This window comes from Haliotis rubra, unplaced genomic scaffold (assembly GCF_003918875.1).
Source record: "Haliotis rubra isolate DU_JTF1 unplaced genomic scaffold, ASM391887v1 Scf211, whole genome shotgun sequence".
In the NCBI taxonomy this organism is placed as follows: Eukaryota; Metazoa; Mollusca; class Gastropoda; order Lepetellida; family Haliotidae; genus Haliotis; species Haliotis rubra.
In genome coordinates this window covers 374,773-398,275 of record NW_025766126.1, presented here as the reverse complement: position 1 = coordinate 398,275, position 23,503 = coordinate 374,773, and the positions used below count along the sequence as shown (strand labels likewise).

The window sequence follows — 23,503 nt, the reverse complement described above, 5'->3', positions numbered from 1 at the left end:
TGTAAGCCATTAAAAACGCAATTTGACATTCATACTTTCTTTACTCACACCAATTTCAACATATATAAACCTAACTGGCAGATATGTTTTAAGTGAACATCTGTGAATAATTTCATCTGAAAATGTCCAGTCAATAACAACATCAGTGACACAACAACGACATCAAACAAAGGAGGGGTCACTTGCAGTCAATATCGTGTGTGTCCACCGTGCGCTGCAAGACATGCTCGCAGTCTTTGGGGCAGTGAAAAACACACATTTCTCAGGAACAGCTATTGGATGGTCTGCAGCCTCTGATAGTCTGTAGTCTGATCATGACACCACCCCCTCCAAAACGATCATGTTCAAGGACACAGTTTGGCGCAAGTCTTTCTCCTTTACGTCGATAAATCTGTGGACGTCCATCTGCAAAGGATAAGTTAAACCTGGATTCATCTGACAAAATGACATCTGGCCATGTCCTGTTGCCAAGATTGGCCCCATTTGCTGCCCATCGCTGTCTGGCATGTCTGTGGCGATGCAATAAGGTTGGACCACGGTACGGGTGACGACATCGGATGTTGAAGGCAGCAAGGCGTCCTTTCACCTTTTGGGCGCTGAAATGACGTTGACTTGTCCCAATTGTCCTCCTTGCCTCATCATCAGCTGTTTAGAACCGATTTCGCAAGTGTGAAACTCGGATATTGCTGTTATCACAGGTGGTGCACCAGCTCGCGGACGATCAGCAACTCTTCCGGTAGCCCGAAAACGTTGTCTGAGTCGACTTACAGTGGATGGATGCACATTAAAGTGCCTGGCAATCATCACATCTGAAGCACCTTGGCTGACCATACCTATAACCTGATTCCTTTCGTCTTGTGTCAAGTGTGGCATTTTCTCAAAGTGATTGAGTTCCACAATTCCTTGTGCTTTTGCAGGGCCTGGGTGCAGGTAATGCATGTGGACAACGTGTTTCATGAATGTGGTTTTGTTTACGAGAAATGTCAAAGGTTCAGTTTTAAGTATCAAAGTTCATGTGAGAGGAATGCTCCGGGACTCGAACTCGAAATGGACCAGAATAACAGCCTTTTATCCCTACATCCTCTGTATCGCAAGCAAAAATCTTCAATAGAACTTTTGTGAGTTTCAGGACAACAAATACCAATTGCGTTTTTAATGGCTTACAGTATATGTAAATACTGAATTTCACTTTACGTACTGTATGTAAATGCGGTACTTCACCGTACGTACTGTATGTAAATACGGTACTTCACCGTACGTACTGTATGTAAATGCGGTACTCACCGTACGTACTGTATGTAAATGCGGTACTTCACTGTACATGCTGTATGTAAATACGGTACTTCACTGTATGCACTGTATGTAAATGCGGTACTTCACTGTATGTAAATGCGGTACTTCCCTGTATGCACTGTATGTAAATGCGGTACTTCACTGTATGTAAATGCGGTACTTCACTGTATGTAAATGCGGTACTCACCGTACGTACTGTATGTAAATGCGGTACTCACTGTACATGCTGTATGTAAATGCGGTACTTACTCACTGTATGTAAATGCGGTACTTCACTGTACGTGTTGTATGTAAATGCGGTACTTCACTGTATGTAAATACGGTACTTCACTGTATGTAAATGCGGTACTTCACTGTATGTAAATGCGGTACTTCACTGTACGTGTTGTATGTAAATGCGGTACTTCACTGTATGTAAATACGGTACTTCACTGTATGTAAATGCGGTACTTCACTGTATGTAAATGCGGTACTCACCGTACGTACTGTATGTAAATGCGGTACTCACTGTACATGCTGTATGTAAATGCGGTACTTCACTGTACATGCTGTATGTAAATGCGGTACTTCACTGTATGTAAATGCAGTACTTCACTGTACATGCTGTATGTAAATGCGGTACTTCACTGTACGAAGTGTATGTAAATGCGGTACTTCACTGTACATGCTGTATGTAAATGCGGTACTCACTGTACGAAGTGTATGTAAATGCGGTACTTCACTGTACATGCTGTATGTAAATGCAGTACTTCAGTGTACGAAGTGTATGTAAATGCGGTACTTCACTGTACATGCTGTATGTAAATGCGGTACTTCACTGTACGAAGTGTATGTAAATGCAGTACTTCACTGTACATGCTGTATGTAAATACGGTATTTCACTGTACGAAGTGTATGTAACTGCTGTACTTCACTGTACATGCTGTATGTAAATGCGGTACTCACTATACATGCTGTATGTAAATGCAGTACTTCACTGTACATGAAGTATGTAAATGCGGTACTTCACTGTATGTAAATGCGGTACTCACTGTACGAAGTGTATGTAAATGCGGTAAATCACTGTACATGCTGTATGTAAATGCTGTACTTCACTGTACATGATGTATGTAAATGCGGTACTTCACTGTATGTAAATGCGGTACTCACTGTACATGCTGTATGTAAATGCGGTACTTCACTGTATGTAAATGCGTACTTCACTGTACATGCTGTATGTAAATGCGGTACTTCACTGTACATGCTGTATGTAAATGCGGTACTTCACTGTATGTAAATGCGGTACTTCACTGTACATACTGTATGTAAATGCGGTACTCACTGTACATACTGTATGTAAATGCGGTACTTCACTGTATGTAAATGCGGTACTCACTGTACATACTGTATGTAAATGCGGTACTCACTGCACATGCTGTATGTAAATGCAGTACTTCACTGTACATGCTGTATGTAAATGCGGTACTTCACTGTACATACTGTATGTAAATGCGGTACTCACTGTACATGCAGTATGTAAATGCGGTACTCACTGTACATACTGTATGTAAATGCGGTACTCACTGTACATGCTGTATGTAAATGCGGTACTTCACTGTACATACTGTATGTAAATGCGGTACTCACTGTACATGCAGTATGTAAATGCGGTACTCACTGTACGTACTGTATGTAAATGCAGTACTTCACTGTACATGCTGTATGTAAATGCGGTACTTCACTGTACATACTGTATGTAAATGCGGTACACACTGTACATGCAGTATGTAAATGCGGTACTCACTGTACATACTGTATGTAAATGCGGTACTCACTGTACATGCTGTATGTAAATGCTGTACTTCACTGTACATACTGTATGTAAATGCGGTACTCACTGTACATGCAGTATGTAAATGCGGTACTCACTGTACGTACTGTATGTAAATGCGGTACTCACTGTACATGCTGTATGTAAATGCGGTACTTCACTGTACGAAGTGTATGTAAATGCTGTACTTCACTGTACGTATTTATTTAGATACTGTACTTCACTGTACGAAGTGTATGTAAATACTGTACTTCACTGTACGTACTGTATGTAAATACGTTAATATTGTACGTTATATTTGTAAATACTGTAGTACACTGTTCATTACGTGTCAAAATTGTGAAGCATCATGTGGCCATGATTTTGACACTAGGATCGGTGAAAAATGGCTTTCTCAATATAGCATGTAGATTTTTGTCACAGTCTATGTTCACTATCGCGTTGTTCTCGTGCTATGATTGCTTCTTAAAAATATTCCTTTTCGAAACTGCTGTAAACTCATGGTATTGATTCCCTGAGCATATGACCACTTTCGGTTTGTGTCCTACTCAATCACATCGGACCTGCTACAGAGGCTCGACTAAAAACCAGGGTAACAATATCTCGATGAAGGATGCGAACAAGGGGGAACACGTGAACTCTTAAACGCTAAATTATCAGCATTGTGCCATTTTAGGAGATATTAAATTCTACAGATAGAAAACATCATATTCCCGCAGTCTTGAAACTCGTCCTTTGGATCTCCACTTTTGGTAAAAACTCTGGTGACAAATAATCAAGGGAGCTTTGACTGCCACATTGTGCCATTACTTTATAGCTTGGTGATGTCATACAAGTTAGACATGAATATTGGTTAATCACATGTTTCGTCAAGATCACGAAAGAAGGTTACTTTTGTTTATCTTGTCTTTCATGAGTGTGTGCATTTTTAAGGGATACGTTGATAATAATCGTAAGAAATGTCCTACATGCATATTCATAGCTTTCAGGAGGTTTCTTCCAAGCCTTGCTGGAGACGTGTGTTGGTTAGATACGTCACTAACCTCGCGGTGACACGTTCCAGGTGCTCACCATGGCACAGTGTCTGCATTATATTTAAATACATTGACAAAAGGCGTTTAAGCAGAAGGGACGGGGATAAGGGGTAAAGCTCTCTTAGCGCTAAGACTGTCGTAAGTTAATGTTAATGTATGGCACTTACGACTATCTTAGCGCTAAGAGAGTTTCGAAAACCTAGGCCCTAGTTCCCCGCACAAAATTCTGGGTTCGATTCTTTGACTGGGCATGATGAATGAAACCTTTGTCCATTGAAATATCTGGATCTATAGTCCAGATCAGCGCAAATCTATTGTTTAACATGCACTGAACAATATCCCTGCTTTATATCCCCGGTGGTCTTGAAATAATGGAATGTGGACCAGGCAATCCATTGACTGACGCCACGAACATTGATCTACACAATTGGGAGACGATGACAAGCATGTGTCAGTTTAGCGACCCCGACATACGATACATGACCTTTTTCGACAAGAACTGCTTGCTGAAGATCAGTTAGAACGCTGATCTGACGAGTAGATCTACAGGGTATAAAGGTATGTGTCGTGTTGCTATAGTTACAGTATCAACAGTCGTGAGACTTAGATCCTCCGGCTGGGTGGGCGTGCGGCTGTGTCCCGGGAATAGATACCAATACGACTTGTCGGAATCAATATTTCATATACCTTCAGAGAAAACCAGCTCTGTACTGTTGTGTTCAGCTACAAATATGTATAAGGAATAGTTCAATTTACCCGCTACACAGTTTCCAGAACTCTATTCACTGGAACCCAGACCGTTTGTTTTGTCTAAATTAACTAAAGTATCCCTTGAGTAATAAATATTCCAATCTGTTTTAACAGGTTTAAAAGTGGAAGCTTCCAAGTAGCGTTAAATATCTATTTCAATTTCGGAACTGCATACTATCCAAATACTGTAGATTGCACTTACAAGTGTGTACGGATGAGCGACTTAATGATTCACAGCCGTTGTTGTATTAGAGTCTACACCGTGATGTCCGCTCGGTTGATCATCAACACTAACACTACGTATTAGAAATGGGTGTACTTTTCTGTGTAGTATGCAGAAACGAAGTCAATAGTTCATTTACTGATATTACAAAATGAATTATTTATACAATTAGTTCAAAATTTTATGATGTCATAAAACTTTAATTGGTGTCGCAAATGTTGACATTTTGATGTCAATAAATGAATATATGATGTCTTAAAGCATTTGATAATAAATCAATAACTTATTTCACTTCAAAACAACATGTTAATATAGCTAAATATCTTAATTTTTTATGTTTCTTTAATTAATTTCGAATTTGTTGTATCATTTATTTCCCCTTTTACAATAATTGTTCCCCTGATTGTGTTCCCTCGGGAGTGTGGGGAGCTTAAGTTAAATGTCATGTTGATCATATCAATAGACATAAAGCCTTGAAAGCTATCAATAATAATTCACACACAAACACAAAGCAATGTGACCATGAATTTAAATGCGTGGTATGCATGAAGGCCAATATGGCTTACCTCTAGCTCATTTACATGCATTGAAGGATAATTCATTACCTTCCTGACCCTGGGTGTGAAGAATTATTGATTTAATAAATTGGATTTTTAGATATGAATTTGCCAAATCTAATGAACCATATCCACAATTCATGTTTTTAATGTTGCTTATTCGATTTATTGATACCAAAAAGATATAAATGCATTAATTACAATTACGAAATCAAATGTGTGATAAAATATGGAATAAATACTGAAACGGCAACTCGTGAATCAGTTCGACATGGTATTACCTAATCAAGCGTTCAAAACATTTCTGGTTTCAATCTCAGACTTGTGGTTCCAGAGATTGGGAAACTCAGATCGGTTTATCAATAATTTTGTATTTCTCATGCTAATGTGGACGATAGGCAAGACAGGTCACTACTGACGTTCAATAAGAGCAGTGTTGTTTACTTATGTGCCCCTCAGGAGCAAGGATGCCCTTGTTGTGGGTTCGAATCCTTCATCGACTTGTTAGATGGTTTGGTTATTATAACCGACGGAGCTAGCAAGTAATATGTTCGTGTATTGAGTGAGTGAGTTTAAACAGGTCTTTATACCGCAGTGTTTGGGGCTGGTAACATGCTGCATGCTGGAAACCAGGAGCACGGCTGTTGTGTGACACTCTGGGCATGATATAAGGGACAATAGATACCAATACGACTTGTCGGAATCAATATTTCATATACCTTCAGAGAAAACCAGCTCTGTACTGTTGTGTTCAGCTACAAATATGTATAAGGAATAGTTCAATTTACCCGCTACACAGTTTCCAGAACTCTATTCACTGGAACCCAGACCGTTTGTTTTGTCTAAATTAACTAAAGTATCCCTTGAGTAATAAATATTCCAATCTGTTTTAACAGGTTTAAAAGTGGAAGCTTCCAAGTAGCGTTAAATATCTATTTCAATTTCGGAACTGCATACTATCCAAATACTGTAGATTGCACTTACAAGTGTGTACGGATGAGCGACTTAATGATTCACAGCCGTTGTTGTATTAGAGTCTACACCGTGATGTCCGCTCGGTTGGTCATCAACACTAACACTACGTATTAGAAGTCGGTGTACTTTTCTGTGTAGTATGCAGAAACGAAGTCAATAGTTCATTTACTGATATTACAAAATGAATTATTTATACAATTAGTTCAAAATTTTATAATGTCATAAAACTTTAATTGGTGTCACAAATGTTGACATTTTGATGTCAATAAATGAATATATGATGTCTTAAATCATTTGATAATAAATCAATAACTTATTTCACTTCAAAACAACATGTTAATATAGCTAAATATCTTAATTTTTTATGTTTCTTTAATTAATTTCGAATTTGTTGTATCATTTATTTCCCCTTTTACAATAATTGTTCCCCTGATTGTGTTCCCTCGGGAGTGTGGGGAGCTTAAGTTAAATGTCATGTTGATCATATCAATAGACATAAAGCCTTGAAAGCTATCAATAATAATTCACACACAAACACAAAGCAATGTGACCATGAATTTAAATGCGTGGTATGCATGAAGGCCAATATGGCTTACCACTAGCTCATTTACATGCATTGAAGGATAATTCATTACCTTCCTGACCCTGGGTGTGAAGAATTATTGATTTAATAAATTGGATTTTTAGATATGAATTTGCCAAATCTAATGAACCATATCCACAATTCATGTTTTTAATGTTGCTTATTCGATTTATTGATACCAAAAAGATATAAATGCATTAATTACAATTACGAAATCAAATGTGTGATAAAATATGGAATAAATACTGAAACGGCAACTCGTGAATCAGTTCGACATGGTATTACCTAATCAAGCGTTCAAAACATTTCTGGTTTCAATCTCAGACTTGTGGTTCCAGAGATTGGGAAACTCAGATCGGTTTATCAATAATTTTGTATTTCTCATGCTAATGTGGACGATAGGCAAGACAGGTCACTACTGACGTTCAATAAGAGCAGTGTTGTTTACTTATGTGCCCCTCAGGAGCAAGGATGCCCTTGTTGTGGGTTCGAATCCTTCATCGACTTGTTAGATGGTTTGGTTATTATAACCGACGGAGCTAGCAAGTAATATGTTCGTGTATTGAGTGAGTGAGTTTAAACAGGTCTTTATACCGCAGTGTTTGGGGCTGGTAACATGCTGCATGCTGGAAACCAGGAGCACGGCTGTTGTGTGACACTCTGGGCATGATATAAGGGACAAATCTTGAATTGGTATCTACGGTCATCATGATTCTGGCACGACTTAGAGAAGCAGACCTGGAGATCTCCAGACGCCGCAGGATTACCCCATCTTCCAGACTTTCGGCATCTACAGTGTTCCAGACTTGACATAATGTGAGTGAGACCATTTAGTTTTATTCCAGCAAATTCCAGCAAATATCACGGTGGGGAACACCAGAAATGGGCTTCAGACATGCATTCATGTGGGGAATCGAACCCACGTCTTCGGCGTGAAGTGTGAACGCTTTAACCACTAGGCTATCCCACCACTCCCTTTACATAATGAAGGCAACAATAGAATACACTTAGTATCACAATGAGAATTTATTAACTACACTTGGTGAATTATGGATTGGGTTTGTGCCGTGTTTATCATTAGCATCACAGTGGGGAAATCAAGGACGGTGTACTGAATAGCTAGCAACCAAACCTATGTATTTTGCGGTACCTATTCTGTAGGCAAAAAGGGGCACAGAGGCCTATACTTACATTTACTCAACGTTAGTGTTATCGTACGACTTAGACAACATTACATTTTACATATACTGGTTAATATACTCGTATATTCATATGAATAGACTCATGAAAAATGAAAATAATTATTTGTATATTATATGGTTGGGATCCCCCCAAAGTGTCCTTGAAATACTGTTTAAAAGCCATTCACAGATATGAATCTTTGTCAATTGAATCAATTCAGGGTATCCATTCGCTAGTCAGCGAGCTACGCCATTAAATAACCACCAGGCTGTCCTAACCGCCTCGCTCCACACAGACGGCCGTGTTCCATCCAGTCCCAGACAGGCATATCCAATCCCACGCCATCACTGCTCCCCAGACACATGTACCGGTACTCAATATTTTGAGACTTTGAAATTAAGATTTAGAGACAAATCCAAAACTTCTCTATTATAAGACATATGAAGTTGCTGAGAGCCTTAATGGATTTATAGGGCGGTGGTGTAGCCTAGTGGTTAAAGGGTTCGCTCGTTGCACCGAAGACCTAGGTTCAATTCCCCACATGGGTACAATGTGTGATGTGATGGCCCCCGCCGTGATATAGCTGGAACATTGCTAAGAGCGGCGTAAACCATACTAACCTCAATCAGTCACTCACTTAATAGATTTATGACACAGTCGTTAAAGGCGACGCAAGTCTTTATGCAGAGTTACGTCCCTTGGTCTCCAATTATGTCACCAGGTGTCAGCACCATACCTGTGCTCGTCGTTTCACCTAAGTAGTAAACGTGTGAGACAAGCGTCACCCCGAGCTGTCCTCACACATTTACCCCGTGTCATGGCTGGAAAACCGTTCCAAGCAGTGTCAAACCACGAGTTACACACTTCTACATAATTCTGTACCCTGAAACCTTCTGTTACACAGCTTACTCTGTGTCCTTCATCTGACGTATTCACAATCAGGCTCTTTCTGAAAGACTTCGTTCTGAGTCATATGGGCTTTCAGTCCATGTTGATCTAACTGCCAACAACATGACCGAAATATTTTCAAACCAGTGTCACTCATGAAATGTATTTAATAATGTATTAATTGATGTATTATATTATGGAATCAATGTGGTTGAGCTAAATTCCCAAAGGTTTGTTGCATAAAGATACGTTGACGGAATATTTTATTAGTGTTTGAACCACTATCATATACCATTTTTGATGATCCTCAAAACAGAACTAATCCTGTTCGTTTTAATAGGTTTTACCCATGGGTGACATGTATTTACCCTCTCTTAGTGCTGGAATATTTGATGAAGGCTCTTACAGCTACGGCCACCAAACTGCCGTTGTCATCTTTCCCCATCAACAGAAAGTGTGCATCATAAATTATGAATCACGAAATGAAGTTCTCGTTCTATAAGAGTGAAAGGCAGTGCGACACTTTAACAACAATTCACAACATAACCCATACATAGTGACGCAAAACAATGCTTTATTAACAATGACAAACTCTCAATGAGGCGTATTAATACAGAGGCTTAACGAGAGCGACAGGTCAAAGTGGGTCAAGTTCAAGGTCATCCGATGTTGTTATGACGTCGGCTGTAACACACTCCGTTCTGGACTTTCCTCTTTAGATGCAGCTTTTTGTTACTCCTATTGTTGTAGATAAATATGTATGTGAAATATTTAATGAATCGATGGGGTTATTGCGGCAGTCCTTTACTTCAGTCAGATGTACTTTCATGACAGTTGGAGAAAGATGGCGAAATATACACACGAGACAGGAAGTGACGTAATAGAGAACTGATATGTCATTAATTTGGTGCAGCCACTACCTCATTTGCGGCCTGAAATAAATAAAATACACATGATATAATTTTTATTTAGTCATGATATGAAAATATACTCATGGCAAAAATACAAACTCTACGTAAATGAGAACGAGGCTTAAATGTAACGTGTCAATTCGATATTGGGTAACAGTGAAGACAGGTCCCCAGCTGAGTAAATTTATCGTTAAAACCAAATGTCAAAGCATAGTGGTAATATGAGACATTGCACTCGCATGGTGTATCGTGATAATTATTCATGATATTTTCGAATTTATTTTGATCTCAAATTTGCTCCAAGTCCATGTCTACAGTTGGCCTAATATAAAAAACACGTCTGTCAACACCCATCCCCACCCTTATCAGCCCTGCGCCACCCGATCCACCCTACTGACACGTGAATTGATCTTCAGCAGCCCATGGTAAGAGGTAAGAGGCGACTAACGGGATCGCATGGTCAGGCTCGCTGACTTGGTTGACACATGTCATCGTATCCCAATTGCGTAGATCGATGCTCATGCTGTTGATCACTGGACTGTTTGGTCCAGACTTGATTATTTACAGAGCTCCGCCATATGGCTGGACTATTGCTGAGTGCGGCTATAAACAACAAGCAAACAAACAAATCACGCTACTGACCACTCCTCATGCATGGGTATGGGATGAAGTGGTTGTGTGACTGCCGCATGCAGATTCCCATGTACATCCTCTTCTCAACGGTCTTGCCCTGTCCTCCGGCAAGCACACTGGGGTTCAACTTGCCTTCCTGAACCAGCTGGAACACAACAATACCTTCAAGTATACCACAGACAGACACATCATAGACAATATTACTGAAATCTATATCACAGACAATATTACTGAATCCTACACCACAGACAAGCCTGTACACCCAGCAGTGTATGACAATATATCACTGAATCCTACACCACAGACAAGCCTGTACACCCGGCAGTGTATGACAATACATCACTGAATCCTACACCATAGACAAGCCTGTACACCCGGCAGTGTATGACAATACATCACTGGATGCTACACCATAGACAAGCCTGTACACCCGGCAGTGTATAACAATACATCACTGAATCCTACACCATAGACAAGCCTGTACACCCGGCAGTGTATGACAATACATCACTGGATTGCCGGGGTGCCATAGGGATTGTTCCAGTTATCATCTTTCTACCAGACCGAGATGTTTGCTGGTAAACTTTTATGTCAAGAAATATACTGACAGAAACAAATAGAGGATCACAGGAACGTTCAAGCGTTCCCTTAATATTTTTCCAGCTTTGAATACCGCTGTGGTGATAAAACCTAGAAAATAAGAAAGGAACGCTTGAATTTTCCTATGGTCCTTTATTGGTTTCTCACATGTATATGTAAAACTTATGTATGTTTCAAATAAATCTCTTTGTGATTTATCCTATGTGTATCAAAAGAAAAATGTGAGTTATAAAACTGTTTCAATAAGACTAACAAGTAACGTTGACGGTAAGATATTGTTCCATGATGCGGCTGTCGATATGAATCGTCCATAGTCGGATACAGAACAGGAATAGTGGCTTTTCTAATTAATGTATACTGAGTGAAACAAATAACAGAACACCACTTCATCGTAGTAATCCTTTATCTATTCTCAGAGATTTTCAACCACAGTGTAATACAAAGCTTGTGAAGAAACCTGGAAAAGAACGAAGGAACACTTTTACTTTCATGCGTTCCCTTATTTGTTTCCCTCAGTATATAAACAAGTTACAGATCACCCACAGTTCCAAGGCTAGTGTTGCAATACCCGTCTGCCATCATTAACTATAGAATGAAAACACAGATGTTCTTTAACCTCTCGTGAGTGGTATGTTACAATCACTGTTTGGTCTGACTATGTCAATGCAAGCGAAGGGTATGGCTCTACCTTGAAGTGTAACAGGACATTCGTCTGTCTGCAACACTGACAGAGTGTCACGAACATGAAACAGTCATGTATTATAATGCACCAATTCTGCGGTTTCCTCTTTACAACTAGTTCTATTCCCCTGAAACTAATCAAAAGCTTTTTAAATTAAATCTAGTCGAGCGACAAGACAAACTCGGCGTATGTGCAATAGCTGCGAGAAAATGGAGCGCGGTGCTAACACCATGCTGCTTTATGACATATTATCACATGGTATGTTGATGCCATGTCCCTGTGCCACGATATTAATTGACATTGCAGGCCCATACAAGCTAAAAGGGCACCGGTCGGGATACTAGACATTAACGTGATGAAGTCGCATAAAAATGCAGAGGTTTTCTCACATCGGAGTGGAATTACTTGCTCGCCGAATACAGTTAGCCTTTATATTCAACTCGTAATTTCTGCGTGAATAGTTTGGTGTCAATGGTATCATCAGGTGGCGTGTTCGTTCTGACAACTCAAACAGTTCGGCGTCGATTGTTTCATGAGGCGCCGTGTTCAGTGTGACAACTTATCACACAAGGCTCTACAGCTCCATTGTATAAAAGTGATTTGGGACCTGCTGTTTCGGGCCTTTGTTGTTTACGTCACGGATTTATGTTTGACGTATGTGACGTGTGCACATAAAACAGATCACGTGACCAATAGTCGCTCGTCTCTTGGGTATTTTGTCATTGATTTATGTTCCTATGCACACTTGTTTGATTACGATGGTGAAAAAGTCCACCGTACTGTGTTGACATGATTCTCACGGGACTTCCATTATCAGCGATAGCTGTATCGAGCGGAGCTGACGACATCAAAATCAGGAGGTTTGGTCTGCTCATCGAGCTTATTCATTGCCATCCGATAACACTTTGCCAGTTAAGATATTGTCAATTGTTTTCTCGGCATAACCTTTGGAAACCGGAAAGGTTCATGTGGCCTCACTCACAGTTTCCATGGGAGATTCCTTACAACGAAATGGAGGAAGTCAGGGCAAGGGAAACCAAAGGATCAACAGAGAACATATGATATCTTTGTTGTCAGATTACTTCTGTGAGCTGGTATAAGAGACACCGTTTGATGACACTACTTCAGCTCTACCATCGCTTCTGTGGGGGATTGCAGCATTATTTCATTAGATCATATTTAAACCATGTTACTTCCTAACTTGTCTCCAGAGCAACGGGGTCACCATGACACGATTCCGCATTGAATAAAGAATTTATAAGGTCATAAATGAGTTCTATAAAATATCTATTTCTAATAGATCACTGCATTCTCATCAACACCCCTAGGTCCCATTGGCAAAATGTGATAATTCCATCTCGTGATTCATTATGTTTCTTTCAATGTTTCTCTTTTCAACAGACTAGTTATGTACAGCTTGTTGTCGATAATCATTGCCAGCAGTGCCACGGGCTTTCTCCTAATAACTATGGTGAATACAGCCGACAGAATACAACACCATTCAAATGCTAATCTGAACGTTGTCAGTCAACACCGCTACAAGAGTATTTGGCTGATTCCATGTTTATACCGATAACAGCAATAAAACATTGCTCTAATTGGATTTGTATAGCATTTCTCATTGCTTGACACACGCATGCGTTTGCGCATATGAACTACGTACCCAGTGCAGCAGTGAACTTATATCCTAATCTATCCAAGATACTTCACTATGTAACGCGAAACTCTGTCAAAAGAAACGCAACCCCTGTCCTCAGATATGAAAAATTCGTTTGAATGAAGTTATTGCTTCAAACTAAATTTTATTCGAATGTATTGAAATGATACACGTAATTAATGAAGATTACCATCCAAACAACTGCATTTGTACGCATAAGTGTATTTTATTGCTTATTCCGTCACAACGCATGAAATGACCCTCATGGTGACTTCGCACAAAAACACATGCAAATCATGAAAATGGCAGTTAATGTAGGGGTGTATAAAAGCCCATGTGCTTCCGTATTATATTCATTCATTTGTCGCCGAAAGCTGTGTTAAAATGCCACGATTGAGTGCTGCCGACCGAAATATCGCCATTGGTCGTGTTCAAGCCGGAGAAAGTTTTGGAACTGTTGCACGGCACCTAAATGTTCACAAAACAACGATATCCCGACTTTGGAGCCGCTACAACAACTTCAATTTGACCAACGATCGCCCGAGAAGTGGAAGGCCAAGAATCACGACCCCCTTCAAGATCGGTACATCCGGGTCCATCACCTGCGTAATCGGCATGCCCTACCAACCGTGACTGCCACACAAATACCAGGTTTGAGGAGAGTGTCAGCTCAAACGATTAGGAACCGTCTGAAGAAGCGGGTTTACGTGCCTGTAGACCAGTTGTTGGACCTGTACTACGCCCCCTACATCGACGCCGACGACTCAGGTGGTGCAACAACGTAAGGATACGGACTTTACAAAACTGGAGGCGAATCTGGTTTTCTGATGAATCACGTTTTCTTTTTGCAACGTCACGACGGAAGACAGCGTCTGTATAGGAGACGTCATAAACGTTTTGCGCCCATCTGCGTCCGACAGGTGGACAGATTTGGCGGAGAAAGCGTCATGGTTTGGGGAACCATCTCATACAACCAGAAATCAGACTTGGTGATCGTTCCAGGGAACCTGACAGCCCAACGTTACATCAACCACGTGTTAGAGCTTCACCTTCTCCCGATTATTGACCAACAGACACAGATTTTCAACGGGACAACGCCCGGCCTCATACTGCACGTGCAACAATGAACTTTCTGCAGAATTCCAACGTCAATGTCTTGCCATGACCCTCTAAATCACCAGACCTCAACCCTATTGAACACCTGTAGGATGTCTGGATACTCTGGATCGACGCGTACGTCAACGTCAGCCGCCGCCACAGACGCTGCAACAGCTCGCCGTTGCACTGCAGGAGGAGTGGAGAGCCATTCCCCAGGAAAAATGAATCCGGCGTCTTATCCGTTCTTGTCCAAGGAGATGCCGTGCAGTGATTGCAGCGCGTGGTGCTCATACGAGATACTGAAAAGACGCCCCCTGGTGACAAACTGGTGTCTGTGAGATGACTTTTGAAATGACAATTTTAAACATGCCCATCTGGGTTATTATTCTGCCAAATTTCAGACTTCTGTCTTAAATAATAAAAATGCCGTGTCGTCCTAAAACTTCAGATCAAAATCTCTAAAATACAGGGGTTGCGTTTCTTTTTGACAGAGTTTATATCCGTAATAAAGGAGATTAAGCTGTTCGTTATTCATATTTCGAATTGTCATGATGAACAATTTTAATTTCACAATGTAATTATATAATACACTTATCACAGACAAATGATTTTGATTAAAAATTGTTTGTATTTGTATATATTTCGGCTTAAAGATAAAGGGATGATAAACACTAGATTGAAACATTATGATGTGTGTTGCCAGTAGCAGATATACAGAAATGAACATTCCGTGAAGTGTAAAGAGGCCTCTTAATATAAGTTCTACAAACTTGATATGGGAATACATTTAGATAGTGTCATGTTGTCAAAACAAACAAATATATCAGTGTTCTCCATCTCACACAGAGGCACACACATGGTTCATGCATGCAGGAAAGAACTAGTCTCATTTCAACATGGGAACATGGGTTGTCTTACACTTTCTTCAGTTTATTCATTTTCAGAAGCTCATCATGCGATTAGGTCGAAGAGAAATCACCGAGATCTACTAAAAACATTAGATGAAGAAAAAAGCCACATGCCATTCAACCAAGTCCAACAAACACTGTGTGATGCATTAAAAGAAAACACAACCTGCAATTAAGCGAGTTTAAGAGGCATTTATCTTCCAATTGATACCCCGAGACGTGTAGTAACGCAAACACAACTTAAGGTGCTTAAGCCATGGAGAACCCACCCATCGGTAAGTTGACAGCCAAAGACGTGAACATGTCGAAAACAGCGACAAGGGATTGTTTGTAGTTGTATCCGACATCGCTTCTGTCTCAGGGGGACTTAAGGAAACACGTTTAGTAGGGATAAGGCGATTTGTGTACCATTAAAAGATTGGGAGGCAAAGATTAGGCCAGTAAGTGGTGGATGGGAAATCTTTGGTTTCACAGACTGACATGAAGTCATGATGTCGCACGCGGGCTCCAAGGGGTTGATGAGGGTGCGAAATCTCAGGTTTCAGAGGGGGTGCCTGGGTAGCCTAGTGGTTAAAGCGTGTGCTCGTCGCTTGCCGAAGACCCGGGTTCAATTCCCCACATTGGTACAATGTGTGAAGGCCATTTCTGTTGTCCCCCGGCGTGATATTGCTGTAATATTGCTAAAAGGCGGCGTAAAATCAAACTCACTCACTCACTCACTCAGGTATCAGAAACCGATATTTAGTCCGAGCTGTTGTTCAAATGATCAAATGTGATTTCATTCAGTTAATACACACTACCAATGCACTATAGCTACTAATGCAGGTGAATGTAGTTAGCGACCTTTTGCTTCATTCATACAAAGCGTATGGTAGACGTGGTCGGTTCACTTGTCTTCACACTAAAATGACTGTTTTCTCTCAAAGCGACTGCAGCGCTGTGGCGACCGACATGATGTGTACACACGTGACTAACTGCAGTCCCTGCACTGAGATTGAAACTGTGAAACTGGGTGCAAATTTTCACATTGTTTTGATATTATTACTACTTGGAAATTGTACCATAACCACATTAAAACAATCAACTATTTATGCCTTAACCTGTTTTACAAACATTAGGATGTTCAAACAAAATTCTGAATTTGTCTAATGTGCTCATAATAGTCTCCGTGAGAATTAGAGCAGAATGAAATATCGAGCGTTCAAAAACATGATCCCTCAGCAAATAGGACATTTGCTGATATCTGATAGTGACGGAGTTGATGCACTTATAAAAGATTCTGCATTATCCTTCTACATAATGCTTCTGACGCTGATCACTGTTTGGAGGATACTTATAATTGCCAGTGTGTCTTATGATCAGCGTTCGAACATGGGTCCTTAGTCCCCAAACCGACTGAAAACCACTCGGACCCACAGATTTTGTTTTTTACAGGTCCTTAAGGCCGACAGCTTTTTATCCCCATTATTTCCATATTACAATATCGGACCTACACATTCTGATCAGGACCCGCAACTTCCTTAGACCTGCAGCTTTGTTATGGGTCTGGGTCCTTAGACCTGCAGCTTTGTTATGGGTCTGGGTCCTTAGACCTGCAGCTTTGTTATGGGTCTGGGTCCTTAGACCTGCAGCTTTGTTATGGGTCTGGGTCCTTAGACCTGCAGCTTTGTTATGGGTCTGGGTCCTTAGGCCTGCAGCTTTGTTATGGGTCTGGGTCCTTAGGCCTGCAGCTTTGTTATGGGTTTGGGTCCCTAGACCTGCAGCTTTGTTATGGGTTTGGGTCCTTAGGCCTGCAGCTATGTTATGGGTCTGGGTCCTTAGACCTGCAGCTATGTTATGGGTCTGGGTCCTTAGACCTGCAGCTTTGTCATGGGTCTGGGTCCTTAGACCTGCAGCTTTGTTATGGGTCTGGGTCCTTAGACCTGCAGCTTTGTTATGGGTCTGGGTCCTTAGACCTGCAGCTTTGTTATGGGTCTGGGTCCTTAGGCCTGCAGCTTTTCAGGCTTAAGGGCAAGCACTTGTGATATATGACTGAGTCTTGCACTTCCATCTTAGACTAAGCAGTGTTCAAGTCGGACTGATTGCCGACAGCTCCATTGCAACAATCCATGCATTTTCCCCGTTTAACATTATTGGCTAAACACAACGTCATGCTTATGTGAGAATGTTTAAGTCTAAGTTAAGGAACATTAATGGCTAAACACGCGCTTATGTGAGAATGTTTAAGTCTACTTTACAGTGGATGTTATGGAACATTATTGGCTAAACACGTACCTATGTGAGAATGTTTAAGTCTACTGAACAGTGGATGATACGGAACATTATTGGCTAAACACGTACCTATGTGAGAATGTTTACGTCTACTGAACAGTGGATGTTATGGAACATTATTGGCTAAACACTTACCTATGTGAGAATGTTTACGTCTACTGGACACCGGATGTTACGGAACATTATTGGCTAAATACGTACCTATGTGAGAATGTTTAAGTCTACTGAACAGTGGATGTTATGGAACATTATTGGCTAAACACGTACCTATGTGAGAATGTTTACGTCGACTGTACAGTGGATGTTACGGAACATTATTGGCTAAACACGTACCTATGTGAGAATGACGAATGTTTATGGAACGTCTACTGAACCTATGTGTGGATGTTGGATGGAACATTATTGGCTAAATACGTACCTATGTGAGAATGTTTACGTCTACTGAACAGTGGTTATGGAACATTATTGGTTAAACATACCCATGTGAGAATGTTTACGTCTACTGACACCGGATGTTACGGAACATTATTGGCTAAATACGTACCTATGTGAGAATGTTTACGTCTAACTGTACATTATTGTGGTTCCTATGTGAGAATGTTTACGTCTACTGTACAGTGGATGTGGAACATTAAACACGTACCTATGTGAGAATGTTTACGTCTATTGAACAGTGGATGTTTACGTCTAACATTATTGGCTAAATACGTACCTATGAACAGGTTCCTATGTGAGAATGTTTACGTCTACTGTACAGTGGATGTTACGGAACATTATTTGCTAAACACGTGCTTATGTGAGAATGTTTACGTCTACTGTACAGTGGATGTTATGGAACATTATTGGCTAAACACGTACCTATGTGAGAATGTTTAAGTGTACTGTACAGTGGATGTTATGGATCATCTGATTATATACGAAACACATTCCAGCTTCTCGGATGACTCCCTCCTCCCGTGAGAGTATTTGCCGACCCGATTTCAAATGTCTAATTCATCTAATGCACAAAGCAAGTCTAAACATAGCTGACATGGGACTGGGACATCCAGAACATTATCTGTGTACGTGAATTATTGACGACGTGACATCTAATACGCATCATTGATGGATGTGGTATTGTGTACAGAGTGGTTGTCTGATGAGACACGAAGAACGCATGGCTAGACACCCCATGACCAAGAGAATCCGAGAGGGATCGTGACACACAGACACTGAAACCCATTCAGGGGGGCATTCAGAACAATTGTATGAGTCATTATGATCTATTAATTTACGCACATCAGTTACTACACGATTCGTCATTGTGACATTCTAGAGAAACAAAATAACATAATGAACACACCAGGGAGTTGAGGACTGTTGTATTATGCCGCAGTCAATATTTAAGCCATGTCACGGTGGCCATAAACGATCGCTCGATGACACGCAGTCTGTCAAGGTCTATTGCACAAAGTGACCTTAGCTCTCCGATTGTCGTAAGTCTATGTCAAGGTATGACAGTTACGGTCACCTTAGCACTAAGATCGCTCTGTGAAGAGTTGCATACGCCCAACTAGGTGAAGTTACTTTTGAAGGTGTTCATAATTTTAGTTTGACACCATGAGTATATTTGGTTTTTACGCCACTGTTAGCAATCGTGTGTTGGGAATCGAAACAAATCGCTTTTGGTGAGACGAGCCATCGATTTAACAGTTATATCCGCTCGGCTATCACGTGCCCGTGTCAGAATAGGGCCCGTATGTAGGTTATGGCACTTCGCGAGACCTTACGTTGTTTAGTACTTCCGGTAACAAACAATGTTTTATACCTTTTCTAATGGTCTCATGGTGATCAGTTGACAGTAAGGAACCTATAATCCCTGCAAGATTAACAAATTTCCGATCTAACCATCCACAAACCATCCGATCTAACGATGGTTGTACACTTGGTCCGGTCTAGTAAAGTCATATTTGCCGGTCCAGAACCAGAGCTGGTTCTTGAATATACTGACTGACTGACTGAGTTTGGTTTTACGCCGCTTTAAGCAATATTCCAGCAACATCACGGCGGGGAACACCAGAAATGGGCTTCACTCATTGTACCCATGTGGGGATTCGAACCCGAGTCTTCGGCGTGACGAGCCAACGCTTTAACCACTAGACTACCCCACCGCCCTCTTGAATATACGCTTGTCACCGGTAACCTGGTACAGGAAGTAAGCTGGGCCCCGCAAAAGAAGCCTGGAACCAGCTTAGTACCGGAAGTGTCGCCTCCCGAGACTTACAGGCCCTTTTCGGAAGCCATTCATCACCTTCCTCGGCTCTCGTGCAAACATGGCGAACGCTGCGAACACTGTTAACACTGTGCGAACACTGCGCGTACACCTGCCTGTTATGAAAAGGTCTTCCGGTAAAGGCTCATCCATCAAGGTGAATTTACGGATGTCCTGAATACGACACGTAAATACAACTTTAGGAGAGGAATATATCTGTAGACAGTAATTGATTGTGTCAGCTCACCTCTTCCATGGCTATCAAAACTGTCTGCTTGACCATCTCGAAGTCCTCCTGGCGTGTGTCCATGTACTTTGGTCGCTTCTCTGCTGCCAGGCTAGCCTGTTGAGATAACAAAGCAAACATGTAGATATATATGACACAACGGAGTGGCAGCAAACCCTATGGATATCACAGTGGTTGTTCTATGTACAACTGGTTGTGCCACTGCTGCTACTACTAGTATTTGGTTTTTTAGTTTGTTGTTTAAAACTGCACGCAGCAATATTCCAGCTATATGGTGACGGTTGCTAAATAATCAAGTCTGGACCAGACAATCCAGTGATCGATAGCATGAGCATGGATCTCCGCCATTGGGATACGATGACATGTGTTTACTTCTAGTACCTGTCGCTATTACCATATCGTCTCCTACAAACACTACCGCGGCCATCCATTTACAAACATGGATGCCTTACATTGGATAATGACATTTAAATTGGATGAAACAGGCAAAAACCTCTACCGTCGGGGTGCACGTCACCAGTCAGGATTGTGACAACTGAAGTCTCGATCTAGTCGAAGCCTGAGGGCCAAAATAGCTCACAATGATATATACTTTGTGAAATCAGTGCTTGTGAGTGGTTTCTGCGATACCTGCCATTGACGACTAACACTGCATATACAACTGTCACCATTCATGATTAACCACAACTGACCAGTCACTATTACCAGTTATGACTTTATATAGGATACAGCTGATTGCCGCTTGTCCTATTGCTGACTACACACGACTGGCTACCACAAATATCCGGTCACTGACAACTCCAACCACTTCTGACCCTCAACTGTTAACTTTAACTCTAGTGTCGCTGTCAATAATCACTGTTCAACGTTATACCGGAACCACTGTCTTCAACAACCTTGTCTCACCACAAACTACCTCCTTTAACCACAGCTATATCAACAAATGGTTGATCTCCCGCTTTAATCCTACCTCTGACATCCAGTGCCATAGCACAAGTCTTAGGTTGGTTGGTTTGTTGCTTACTTTGTCTCGACTCTCACCCAAATAACTTTACTTGTAGTGGAGTTTGGCGCGTTACAAATTCACTTTTAAATTTAACTTTCATTAACGCCACACTCAGCAAGATTCCAGCTATATGACGACGGTCTGTAAATAATCAAGTCTGGACCAGACAATCCAGTGATCAGCACCATGTGCATCGATATACACATTTGGGAACCGATGACATGTGTCAACCAAGTCAGCGAGCCTGACCACCTGATCCCGTTAGTCGCCTCTCACACAAGTCTTAGGGAAGTCTACCCAAAGCAATAGATGTTGAGAAAATGACTTGATATCGTGAAATTTGAATTCATTTACTGCAAACCACTTTACCTATTTACAGGTACATGTGTTTGGAGCAATCCACTTTGTAATAATACATGTTTTAAAATGGAAGTCGGGTATGAAGAACATCATTCTCAGCTGCGGATACAGCACATGCTTGGTGCAGAAGTTCTGCGGGAAGGATTTACGGATTTGTAGTAGGCAGTGACGAACGATTCCGCTGAGATCCTACGATCATTCGATGACAAGAAATGATCACTCTTTAAAATACACGATGACACGATACTTGCTATACTCCTTTGATGAATGAGCATTTAACAACACTGAAACAAAACGATTATGAATTTGCCAAAAAACGTCCTTTTAACTTTGCCGAGGTGCGATGTAAAGAGTGTTGAATATGTTCTTAATGGGAAGTAAAACCGTTCGTGTGCTGATCTGTCCATTTATATAGATCTTTAATTGCTTGTAAAATACGGCGTTTGTCACGTGTAATCCTAGCGACTGATGCACCATCACATACGATCAGGATGTGATTAATGCAAGGACAAGGTAACAGTGAAACCAGTTCTGTTCTGCTGGACGCCATGCTAACTACAGGACAGGGAAGAGGGTCTGTCTCTGTGTTGACATACCAGTTACCTATGTACTAGCGGTATGTGGTGGTGTGTGGTCTTGTGCATAGAGCGCAGGTCACAAATAGGGTGAAGTTACGTAACACTGGTCACGGAGAGTCCTTGGATGGGTGACCGTGTTTGGCAGCTGGACTCCTGAGAGTTTCAGAGACTACTGTCCGGCCCCACAACGAAGCACCTATGTGGTCACACCTTAGGCAAGTGAGTTTGTTCAAAATTGCCTCTGTTCACCCAGCAGAAAATGGGTACCCGGTGGTATTAGTCATATGACTATTAACCGTCTAGCTCCTCACAGGCAGCTTCGGTTATCAGGGGTAAAATATAATGACCAGCATGTTGTATACGCTTAGAGCATGTCCCAGCGGCGTGGAGTTCAACGCTGTAGAGGTGGCCTTATTACTATTACTGCAATGTAATTAATTTACTGAGGCATTCAATTCAACTATTTCTGATTTCTTCCATTTTAAAGCCTTTTCATGACCTGATTATATATTACATATAATCGCAGGTGGGAGTCAAACACACAAAGCCATTAACACACGAATTGCAATTGGCAATTTGTGCAATGGCGCTAGTGGCATATATATTTTGCGATGTCAGAATTCTATTCCACATAAGAACATAAGAACCGTGCAGACTGTGACACTGACAACGTACGGTGTCTGTGACAGCCTTATCCGTATTGAATGATTGGTGTGAGTCCCTGTAGGCCACTCACCTCGCCCTGGAGGATCGGTGTCTGTGCAAGAAAATTGGGATAGGCAGCAAAACATTATGTCTTCACAATAAACCACCTCCCAGCAAATAATGCATAAGCGTATCGGTTGACTGTAAGCTTGTTACTGCGCATCTGGTCGTAAATATTCAATTTCAAGCGTTTTTATATGAATTATTCAGTGCTTGCTTTGTGCCTTGCTGTGAATAGAGTACCTAGAGTACCCGTGTATGTCATGTACCGTTCATCTGTTCTTTTCCTTGACATCAATTG

The 23,503-nt window shown here is 41.1% G+C and overlaps 1 protein-coding gene across 3 annotated transcripts in view; it reads right to left on the bottom strand.

Annotated features, from left to right (window-relative positions):
* Positions 1-9,849: 9,849 nt before the first annotated feature.
* Positions 9,850-23,503, bottom strand: part of LOC124276685 — a 38,917-nt gene continuing 25,263 nt past the window's right edge. For 2 of the 3 annotated variants that reach the window (XM_046712326.1, XM_046712324.1), the window contains exons 3-5: positions 20,554-20,649; positions 10,849-10,984; positions 9,850-10,227 (exon numbers count right to left, since the gene is read on the bottom strand). In XM_046712326.1, coding sequence (XP_046568282.1) covers positions 10,217-10,227; positions 10,849-10,984; positions 20,554-20,649 — 243 coding nt within the window. In that variant the 3' untranslated portion in view covers positions 9,850-10,216. Of the gene's footprint in view, positions 10,228-10,840; positions 10,985-20,553; positions 20,650-23,503 lie in introns of those variants that run through there. The other variant, XM_046712325.1, reaches the window with a different exon arrangement.